The sequence below is a fragment of the Taurulus bubalis genome, assembly GCF_910589615.1.
Source record: "Taurulus bubalis genome assembly, chromosome: 11".
Classification (NCBI taxonomy): domain Eukaryota; kingdom Metazoa; phylum Chordata; class Actinopteri; order Perciformes; family Cottidae; genus Taurulus; species Taurulus bubalis.
The window spans coordinates 17,627,127-17,638,540 of record NC_136599.1 but is presented as its reverse complement, the minus strand read 5'-3'; the positions used below and the strand labels follow the sequence as shown (position 1 = coordinate 17,638,540).

Sequence of the window (11,414 nt, the reverse complement as noted above, 5' to 3'; positions counted from 1 at the left end):
GAGTTGAGCTCCTGGACCCTGTGATCACTCAGTTACGGACTCTGTGCTATTTGGAGCCCGACGGAGGAGGTAGAGAGCTGCGGGTACGACTGGCCGACAGTCTTCTCCTCAGAGGGGAACACAAAGAGGCCCTCTCCATCTGTAGCCAGCTAGCTGCTGCCCAAGGTCAACAGAGCTATCAAAACACGGTGCAGGTTCTTCGTGGATATGCACGCCTTCTCTCAGATGACGACAAGGGGGCATTAGAAGACTTCAAGGCTGTGATTGAACACAATACCCCCCACCCGTCCAGCTGTGTGCGGGCACTCTGTGGCAGGGGGCTCCTGCGCATGATGGGCGGGTCAAACTATCTCACAGCTCTGGACTTTGTGACAGCCAGCATGCTGCTCCCCCAAGAAACAGCACTGACGGTTCGCTGCTTGGTGCCTTGGAACTACCGGGGGCTGCTGTTTACTGTATTGCTGGAGCAGGGACGAGTCATGCTTGAGGGGACGGGAGGATACAAATCCAAGTCCAGTTCCAGTGAAGACTCCCAACAGCCCCAGCTGAGGGATCAGTCGCAGGCTCCATCAAAGAGAGAAAAGGACAGATCAGGGTATGATGTTGGTCTCCCAGTTTAGTTTAGTAGAAGAAAAAAATTAAAGACAGTTTGACATGTCACAGTAGGAAAAGCACTGCTGTAAATAACAAAATGAATCATGGCTGAATTCCAATTACCTGCTTTGCTGCCAGGGTCCTGGTATCGTGCATGCCTGTTCTCTGTCACACTGTCATGGCTGCTTGGACACTTAGAACTGAGCCATCCTTAATGGTATTAACACCTGTGCTTTTCCTGTCAGTCAAAATGTGTGCTGTGAAAAAGGCCGTTGGGTGTGTAACCTATCCAAAATGTTAAGTTACTGATGTAATTTTTGAAAAAGAGATTTAGTTCTGTTCATATTTCAGATATGATCTTTGTTTAGATGAAAATCCTTGTTCATGTGCTCTAAATAAAACGCATTTTCTTGTTGTTACACTTTTTCCTGCTCCGTGCATTAGTACTCCTGCTGGTGTCCAATCTCTGGCTGTGCTGCTGATGGAGCTCCAGCCGGGCGAGGATGGGTCTCAGATCCTGGCAGCAGATGCCTTGTACCAGCTTGGCCGGGTGGAAGAGGCCTACCGGCTACTTCTTTCCATCGGGCCTACCGGTCCTCGGGCACCCATCCTGGCACGACTCGCCCTGCTGCAGCTGCACAGAGGCTTTCTTTATGACACCAATCAGGTAATTAGGTTTGGGATGGTGGGTCCCGAAGTGAGGTGCAGAGGCACCAACATGTTTTTGCAAGGGGGATTCAGGGTTTGTTCCCGCCTAATTAGGAGCATTAGCAACACATTATTATTCATTGTAAATATACACCGTTTTGTGATTTATGCCATCAGAAGATTTAGCAAATGTTTCAATCAGTGATTTATGCACATATAGCAGACACGGTTATCCATTGAACATTTCTGTGTGACAATATTTTTTACTTTTTCTCATTGTTTGTCATTCTAATTTGTTCTACTCTTACGTTCAATAAATAAGAAAACACAAGGACTCATTTAAAACCACCAGATTTCATAATTTGTATATGAGTAAATGTAGTCTTTGTCAAACCTGGTGCCACAGCAAATTTGTCTCAACACACCAACCACAGGACATTTAGACTAGAACTGCATGACGATGAACTACAGCGTTGACCAGCAGACATGAGAAATATTAAAGTAGTCTAGTCAGCTGTAGAATCACGAGCATGTTCAGCACTAGAAATATACATACATTGATTCAGTCTTATTCTTTATCATTAATAGATTTAAATTTTGAATCTTTTTTTTAAATAGAGCACACATAAGTTTATTAGCTACAATTACTCTCAGATAGTTTACAGAGCTCTCGCCTATAGCTTCAGCTTACAGAGCTTTGACTGCATTTTATTTTACATCTAAGTAAAATAAGGTAAAGCGGATAGGCCTGGTTTGCTTTCAGCCTTAAATACATTGTATTATTTTTAAACAGCTAAGACATGTTGCAACACATTGTAACTACATAATACACAGACAAAAAAAATATTTTTATTTCAGTAGGTGTTGCACATTAATAGTATATGATTGGTCTAAGACTTTAATGATTAGTTGAATTAAACGGCACACCATCATTTTGTCATTATTCAGAAGTAATACAGTTACAACACAGTGGTGTGTCAGGTCAGGTAGCTTACACATTTACATCTTTTACAGTGAAAGATGTATAGATTTCATATCTGTCTCTGCAGCTACTGAAAAAGCTCATTCAGTGTGGCGAAACGAGCTGCTTGCGCCCCCTGTTGGCCGTGGCTCAACAGAAGGACCGGGCTTTGCTGCAGGGTCACTGCCACGCTGCTGCAAAACGAATCCTAAAGGGCACGCGGGAGGAGAGCGGCGTCAGGGAGGCTGTGGCATACCTCTCCATCGCTATCATCGCCTCTGGTGATTATATTTGGATTGATGAGATATTGATGTTTGTTATTGGACTCTTTCCAAATGTTGACTGACTAAATAGTGAGTAATACTTTAACCAAGATAGGATTAGTGGGATAAAGAGAAGGGCTGGCACAAAACAGAGGCTTTGTTTCTATGTTTGGCTTCAGTTCAGCAGAGGTACACAACTTTCAAAACGCTGAACACAAAACAGGCAGATTGGCTCCGTATTATTTAACTAGAAGAAAACCAACTGGAGCAGAAGCAATGATAACTCTTATCATATACTGTATACTCTGTGTGTTTGGATCAGTGCTTTGTTATTTGGGGATATGGAGGGAGAAATTGAAAATGTTCATGCTGCATGAATGTTGTTTTTCAAGGTGGCGAGGCAGCAGAGTCTTTGATGGAGAGAGCGAGGTGTTATGCCGTGCTGGGCCAACGAAAGACAGCCATCTTTGATTTCAGTGCCATTCTGAAGGAGCACCCAAAACACATCCAGGCTCTCTGCGGAAGAGGCTTCACTTATCTCATGCTGAACCAACAAAAGGTACTCTTGAGTCAAAACAAACATACGGTAGCTCAGAGCCTGTTCAGTATTTTAAACATTTCATTCCTTTTCTGCGGCCTTCTCTAGACTGCAAGCTGCATTAGACAGCTTTACGCATTAGTGGCTGCAACTAGCAGTGAAATGTCAATATATAGTGACATCTGTAAACTGCCAGTATCGCGCTTGTTGACCAACATGGGCAGGGACAAAGAGGCAAACGATGTATCATATCATGCTGACAGAGAAGTCAGCAAACCTAATAATAATTAGGACAAATGAGGTCTCCTGAGTGCTCTTTTTTTTTTAGAAACATATTTACATTTTGGCTCATAAGACAGCTGCAGACAATATTTATGTTCATTTATGTAAATATAAAATTCAAACTGCTTCTTCCCCTCAGGAATGCACTTATGATATCCTGGCAGCACTTCAGATAAACATTGACATAGTCACCAAAGAAATCCTGTCACTCAAGGACAAAGCACGGAAGCTGGTCTGTGATTGGCTGCATCAGTTCTGTCGGACCAATCTGTCAGAAACCCTGCTTACTAAAGCTGTCCCCTGCCATGAAGAGCAGCTCAGAGAGGCTTTTATAATTGGTGGAGCTCTGATGAGGACTGACTGCAGAGAACCCAGATGGCATCTCCTCTATGTGGACACACTTATAGCCAAAGGTGAGATGAGAACTTTGCCAAACTTGCCGCTGAAATTCGCAATGGGATCCTTGATGTCACTGGAAATGGTATGGTTGGAGATACTAGTTTAAGCTGAGTAGTGTTTCCACTTTGATAAAGAGAACCACTGAACCTAGTACCCCTTGTTGACAGTAATCTTTACTCCTGATTTTATGGTCCATCTGCTCCAGGTGAAGTGAAGGCAGCAGGCGCTCATCTGTGCCAGGTGTTTGGCCAGGAGCCAAGAGATGCTGTGGCCCAGGCCAGGGTGGGTGTGGTGGAGGCCTGGCAGCAGAACTACCGCAGCGCAGCTCACAGGCTTAGCAAACTGACTGAAAACGATTCATCAAGTCTGGTCTTCCTGCTGGCCCTGATCCCATTCAATCAGCGAAAACGCATGGCACAGGTAAGCCTACATGCAGGAATCCTAGATTTAGTATAGAATGAGCGGCATTGCCAGAGTTGTTTGCGCTAACGAGAACAATATAGTTGAGTGTTGCAAAAATATTTTCACACAAAACTGAGCTCCTCTGTGATTCTGTGATGTGAAGCTCCTGGCATCTTTTCTTAGGATCATTTCTTATTTTGCATGCATGCATTTTTGCTTTAATATCTTCTGTCTGATGTTTTTACATAGTAACATTTTTATTTACTTCACATATTTTATGGTTTAATACAGTGCTGACCAAAAATACATAAAATAAAAGTCTGGAACTGCAGGGGCACCTTCCTCAATTTAGGATGTTCTCTCTGAACGTATCGCAATGAATATTCCATATGCTTGAAATGGACACTAAGGTAACACAAGATAAAAAAGGTATGCATAATGTATGATGATGTACAGCATTTATAGATCATTTAAAACAAATTACAAGACAGGGCAAAAGCATCTTTCCCCAATCTAGCAAACGTATGGTACATTAGGAGTATTTATTCATCTTTAAATTGCATATTATTCTATATTGTAACAGGCTGCAGCACAGGAGGCCAGCAGTGTGTCATCAGGTGGCCAGTGGGATCAGGCCCTCACACTCCTGAATGTGGCAGTACAAGCCGCGGGAAATCACAGACTCCAGTATCTTCGCCAGCGGGCTGCCTGCCTCGCTCAGCTGGGCCTACACGAGCGGGCCATAGCTGACCTGGACAGAGTCATCCAGAAACACAATGGACCTGACTCCAGCTGCTCGGATGATTCTCAAGTCTGGGCGGAAGACCTGTGTCGACGAGGCCGCAGCCTGGTGCTCTGTTCCAGGGAACGAGCAGCTCTGGAGGACTTCAGTCGGGCCTTGGAGCTCCACAGGAACCAGACCATCCAGTGTGTGGAGGCTGGTCTGGGGAGGGTGCGTCTGGCTGAGTGCTTCCTGTGGGGGGCACTGCAGCATTATGGGGAGCAGCAGCTCAAAAAAGCCTGGACAATGATTGAGTGTGGCCTTGTTGTGGACATTGAGAACACAGAGCTCCGCAGACTGAGGGCAAAGGTCAAACGAGAAGTGTCCAGTCCCTGCAACGTCAACTAGTGTTGATAGTGAGGAGCGCACAGGAGGTGAGAGCTCACTCAATGTAGCCACACCAGTGACTGTAGGAACAGTCTAACGGAAGAGAAATCTTCTTCAATTTTAAGGCACGTTTGATGGTTCTTTTGAAGTTTGTAGTATTGACAACAGCGTTTGTTATGGTATTCATCAATATCTTTAATTACAGCAAATCAGTATATTGGATACGTGAGGTGAATGTGAAAGGTAGCTATTTTCAACACCACAGATTTATTTAACATTTTATTAATCCATATTTTAAGAACACGTTTAACTTTGGTACTTCATACATTTTATAAATGAAACATCAGTAATTTAATTATTTTGGTAATGTGAACAAAGCGGGATTGGGATGATCAATATAAAAAAAATCATGCAACGTCAAATTAAATATAGTTTACTTCAGATAATCACACCTAGATAAGATATATAAGAAAGTGGCTCATGTGCAGGTGTTATGCTTTTGAAATGGAGAAGGCACACATTTCTTTATTCATATCCATGAAATAAAACAGAATTTAGAACACATAAATACAGGAAATAAAGTATATGTCACTTGCATTAAAGCATGAGTAAACACCAGAACAAAATCAGTACCTTATACTCTTATAAGTGCACCCGAAGAAGGACTTTAGAAGATAGTGAATAGAGCATGCATGTACGTAAGCTACATGTGTATTTTGATATTATGCCAACACAGTGATGTATTGTGGTTCCATGTTGCCGAAGTAGGATTTCTCCCACTCACTCATGAGGTCGAAATGTAGCGGGCGATCACAGAAGTTGCAGGAAGCTGTGGCCGGGCTGTTGATCAGGAGCCCCGCCTCCTGCCACACCTCCACCAGTTTCTCTGTAAATGAAACACAGACACTCATGAGAATGAACAATTAAATGCCAATATTCATTTATCTCTTACTTCGCTGCTTTAGAATTAAATCTCTGCTCATTATAGCAAACACACACCAAGGTGTTGTTTTGTTGTTGTTTAGTTTAGCTACTAAGGGACAACCATTTAAAGATCTCCACCGAGTATTGTCATTTTTACTGCATTGATGTATAGTATGCTTTCTTTATAAAATAAATAAATAAAATAAAAAAATAAATAAAAATAAAAAAAGGGGCGGCTGTAGCTCAGGGGGATGAGTGGTCGTCCCGCAACCACAAGTTAGCCGGCTCGATCCCCAGTCCCCCCATAGCTCACATGTCGAGGTGTCCCTGAGCAAGACACCCAACCCCTAGCTGCTCCCCGGGCACCTCTCAGGTCTGCCCACTGCTCCCTATCCAGAGATGGGTCAAATGCAGAGAAGAATTTCCCCCAAGGGGATTAATAAAGGATACTTTCTTTCTTTCTCTTAGTATATGGTGCCAAGTGGATGCCAAGAGACTTATATGCTTACAAAGCAAAGAGACTTATTGATGACAAATAAAAATCACTTGCACCGGCCATTGTCCCCATTTACCTTGATTGGACATTTACTCGAACAACTCTGACCTATTTTCGGGAAGAATCCCCACACTCACCCACAAAGTAGTCCATCATGGCGGGGTTGTGATGAGGAGACGGCGCCAGCCTCAGCAGCTCCTCACCCCGAGGCACTGTGGGGTAGTTGATGGCCTGGACATAGATGCTGTGCTTCTCCAGCAGGGTGTCACACACCTTGGTGTTCAGCTCAGCATTGCCTACCTAAAGAATTATTCATGATAGTTGATGTGAGGCGTTTAGCGCATGCTTTTTATGAAACACAATCAGGTCATACATGTAAAAATCAAAGCCATTACTGTGATTAACTGGGCCGATGGTTTCAAGAGTATGCCACTGGACATATTGTAGAAATTTTATGTTTCCTTAAAATCATATTGGGCACTTGAAAAGATAAATTACAAATTGATTAATTAAATATGCATTTAAATGATGCATTCAAAACTTGATAGTCCTAAACTACTTTTAAAGTGTATCACAAAAAAAATAGTATCACAAAAAATAATTGAGTTTGCATAATTTAAACAAAAATGTAATTATTTCAATGGCTTCTAATTGCGTTTTAAAGATTATACATTGGATTATAATTAAACACTGAAAAAGTCTAATTATTTCAGGAACACACTCTGGTCTCCTCTGTGTTGTACTTGCTGCAACTTGGATGAACAAAATGACGTGTTCCCATAGGTGTCTTATACATCATAAGTAATAATGTAACATGCAAATACATTGTCATCCAGTTCCTATAATAATCTAATTATCTGTGTCAACTATGAGATAAACTGCATTGTTAATATTTCTCTGGACTTAAAGATACTAGAAAAGGAGGAGCTGTGGAGTGAGATGTGAGGTGGCAGCAGCACTGCTAAACCTTCCTACCCGTATGGGGATGATGTGGCTGGGACAGTTGACCACAGGTAGGCCCTTATCCATCAACAGCTGCCTCATGTGTTTGACGTTCCTCTGGTGAGACCGGCGGAGCACCTGCCCCTCGGGGCTCTTCAGGACCCGGACAGACTCCAGAGCTCCAGCCAGGACCATCGGGGGCAGGGCAGTGGTGAAGATGAAGCCAGCTGCGAAGGAGCGCACCGTGTCCACCAGGGCGGTGCTGCTGGCGATGTAGCCTCCAACACAGCCAAAGGCTTTGCCTTGAACCGCAACAGATAAAGGGTAGATAATTAGTAATGGAAGGTGCAGTTACATAAGCACAAATATGACATGCTTAACTAGACTATTTACGCGTTTACTTCACTTTTTCCACACTAATACTTTTCAGAGGGGACAAATTGTAAAACTACCCAACAATATAGTTGTTAAACAAATAACTGTTCTATTAATAGTAACAATAATAAAGTTATATAACCTTTTCAACGATACAACAGTTGGAAAATGACCATTATGCATTATATTTACTTTCAGTTCAAATATATATTTATTAATGACACTTCTACTATTTTTAATGCTAATTAATTGTGATTATGTATTTTTACAATGTGATTTGCTACTTTTACTAAAATAAAGAATCCAATGGATCCCTTCTCCAACATAAAATAAATCATGCATAATTACACATAACATATTTTGACATTATTATGCATTATTGGGCATTTAACCAACATATTCTGTTGATAATGAGAATATTCTGCCACTGTTATACCTCACATATTATAGTTTTGTATCGATATGATGAATTGATAAATGATTGATTGTTGTTGTTTCAGGGTCAAATAAGGACATACTTTTGACCTCAAACCCTCCAGTTGTCAGAAAGCTACACTCTGCCCCGACTCCCTGACGTTGGTTTTATCAGCACGACCAGAGAGGGAGTAGAGCTGATAAACAGCTGATAAACCCTCTGCTTCTTCTGATGAGAGCTCACACCTCTCCTGCCCTCATTTGTCAACTCCAGAGCAGTCCCATGCTGGTTGAGAGCTGCTGTTGAGAGGGCTGGCAATATGTTAGGGCAAAATGGGAGTGCGTCCAATACAAGGGACAATTAATCTAAGACAGTTGAAGCCGTTTGCCTCACCCTTTCAGTGTCTCATACTGTTTCCATCCCCCTTTCAAAAACAAAATAGAGATGAAACAGAACAGAAAAATGTCAAAAGGAGAAGAAGTTCCTTAAGAGATACTAACCTAAGGTCCCAGAAACAATGTCAATCTTGTGCATAACGTTGTCCCTCTCTCCCACTCCAGCTCCGTGGGCTCCGTACAGGCCCACGGCGTGAACTTCATCCACAAACGTCAGAGCTCCATGACGATGAGCGACATCGCACAGCTCTTCCAGAGGACATATTGCACCTGAAAGCCTCAGAGAATGAGGTGTTACAGTTAGAGCTGTGCAATATACATTATGACAACAGTAGCAAATGCATGCATCAAATGTCATCACTGTGTAAGGACGAGATACTATATGCTTTAAACGTATGCAGAGAGATATTTGCACTATTTGAAGTATAAAAATCTCTAATACATTTACAAATCACACTGCGTTTATATTAACACAGTTTTTTTGTCTGTGCTGGTAATCCTCCTGGATATGGTCCTCGTCCTCCATTCAGTTTACTTCTCTGTTGTGCTTTATGGAGCTGTCAGCGGTGTAATATCACACAGAGAAATAGAGCTGAGGTAGGGAAACTATTTCCTCTCACGGAGAAAAACAAATAATGCAGGCTGAATAATTGTAGGTTGTAGAAATATAAATACTCAAATGAATAAACCTGACTTTCTCTCTATTAGCTGTGAAATATGAATGTTGTGCATGGTGATTGGTTTTAATTTCTATATAAATGCAGAATTATGAATTTAGTCAGTTTCTTTTCTCTTTTTTTAATCTTAGAGCATTTCAATATTAAAACTACACATATATTTTAGCTTAACTGTGAGCTGCTGATTTTCATAACCACACAATCACCAATGTAAGCTAAGATGACTCCATTATTTAGAAGACACACCTTTATTTCTTTTTTTCTTTTTAAAATACTGTATATTGATATTATATTGATATTACTTAGATCAGTCATATTAAATAAATATCCCAATTTATATCTCTGGACTCTTGATAAAATATATTTATATCTAAACTCTTTCTGCAAATGAACTCATTAGAAAGGACACTTAGTAGATTTACCCTCCTCTATATAAATAAGTAAATACATGAAATCTAAATGATACCCTCTATTACTCCATATTAACCCACCGTCCATTGAGTGCACGGTCTCAAATGCCACTATTTTAGGTGTCTTGGGGTCTGAGCGTTGCAGCATCTCCTCCAGGTGTCGGCTGTCGTTGTGGCGGAAGATGAAGCGCTTGGCTCCGCTGTTCCTGATGCCCTGAATCATCGATGCATGGTTCCCTGCATCAGAGTATATCTCGCACCCTGTGTGCCACAGGGAACACACAGTGAGACGACTTCCCTCTCAACAGTATAAACCTTCAGATAGTATCACTTTTTCTGCAACGTATGAAACAATAAATATATAGGTCAGAGGTCAGTATTTACCTGGCAGCATCTTAGCCAAAGTGAAGAGGGTGGAGTCATTCGCCACGAAGCAGGAGGAGAAGGCCAGAGCTGCGTCTTTCTGGTGTAGCTGGGCGAGCTCCTTCTCAAGAGACACGTGGAAGTTACTGGTGCCGGAGATGTTCCTGGTCCCACCAGCTCCTGCGCCGTGCCGGTCCACAGCATCTCTGACAACATCCAGAACGAAATGATAAAACATTCAGCTCGCATGATCTAGAGCCATGAATAAAAAGGGTCTCGTATTCAGAAAGATAGGGAGAATAGATTAACACCTACCATCTAAATGCAAATGGTGCAATGGTTTGTTTTTTGCCAGAGCTTTAGAATCAAATGAGACTTAAGTTACACAATTCAGGACTTGTTCCTGGACTTGACAAACATAAGATTCAATGAATTAGATTAGATTATTTTGACTTTTGCCTCCTTGAGTTGACTTGAGACCTGGCAGCCTCACATTTTGACCTGATGCAAAAACGAATTATTAGGCCTCTTCATTAAAAGGCTTCATCTCCACTATGTAAAAAAGACTATTTAGACATCTTTGAGAGGAAATGCAGTCAGACACCTGAGAAACTTGCAAATGACTTTGAGTGTTCCGACTTTCTCCAGAAGACTTAAACAAACTAACTTTTTTCTGTCTTCTTTTACCTGATAGCGCTGAGGACCCGAGGGTGCCGACTCATTCCCAGATAATCATTGCTGCACCAGACAGACACCTGGGAGCCTTCGCGCCCAGAGACGGAGTAATCCTCAGCAAAGGGGAAGACTTCAGCGCTCCTGTTCACGGTCTTGAAGACTCTGTATGTGTGATCATCCTTTTTCTCAGAAATCTTCTCAATGAAGAAGCGGTCATAGTCGTAACTGGGGCCAACTGCGAAGGTGATAGTTGTGATTTTGGCAGCATTCAATGAATATATAATCAAATCTAAATATACATGTGATACTTGGCTGCATCATGTTACATTAGAGGGTTCAAACTCATTTCAACTGTAAAACATACCCATGTTGTCTCTGAGGAGCTGGGTGACCCTGTTAGCTGATGTTGGGAGGATTGAATCCTTTAAGTTTAAACCCTTCAACAGAGAAGTCATCAAGCCTGCAAGAGGAGTGAAGGACTGTTAGTGTAAGATGCTCCTTTTTCGTTTTGTATGTTCACTATATTTAATTTTTCCTACCTTCTTGG

General features: G+C 41.9%; 2 protein-coding genes across 2 annotated transcripts in view; one reads left to right on the top strand and one right to left on the bottom strand.

The window, feature by feature from the left end:
* Nucleotides 1-332: 332 nt before the first annotated feature.
* ttc34 (tetratricopeptide repeat domain 34) lies at nucleotides 333-5,216 on the top strand (the record flags this gene model as incomplete). Its single annotated transcript, XM_079225826.1, has 7 exons — nucleotides 333-595; nucleotides 1,039-1,261; nucleotides 2,292-2,484; nucleotides 2,859-3,025; nucleotides 3,426-3,699; nucleotides 3,891-4,105; nucleotides 4,671-5,216. 7 exons carry the CDS (start codon nucleotides 333-335, stop codon nucleotides 5,214-5,216), a joined length of 1,881 nt encoding a protein of 626 aa, XP_079081952.1.
* A 163-nt stretch (nucleotides 5,217-5,379) lies between these two features.
* The window catches only part of LOC306743807 (5-aminolevulinate synthase, erythroid-specific, mitochondrial-like), a 7,722-nt gene continuing 1,687 nt past the window's right edge, over nucleotides 5,380-11,414 (bottom strand). The window contains exons 2-10 of the mRNA XM_079226370.1: nucleotides 11,407-11,414; nucleotides 11,232-11,327; nucleotides 10,880-11,102; nucleotides 10,214-10,398; nucleotides 9,911-10,090; nucleotides 8,848-9,012; nucleotides 7,591-7,859; nucleotides 6,753-6,915; nucleotides 5,380-6,081 (exon numbers count right to left, since the gene is read on the bottom strand). The exon at nucleotides 11,407-11,414 is cut by the window's right edge and continues 342 nt beyond it. Coding sequence (XP_079082496.1) covers nucleotides 5,918-6,081; nucleotides 6,753-6,915; nucleotides 7,591-7,859; nucleotides 8,848-9,012; nucleotides 9,911-10,090; nucleotides 10,214-10,398; nucleotides 10,880-11,102; nucleotides 11,232-11,327; nucleotides 11,407-11,414 — 1,453 coding nt within the window. The 3' untranslated portion in view covers nucleotides 5,380-5,917. The remainder of the gene's footprint in view (nucleotides 6,082-6,752; nucleotides 6,916-7,590; nucleotides 7,860-8,847; nucleotides 9,013-9,910; nucleotides 10,091-10,213; nucleotides 10,399-10,879; nucleotides 11,103-11,231; nucleotides 11,328-11,406) is intronic.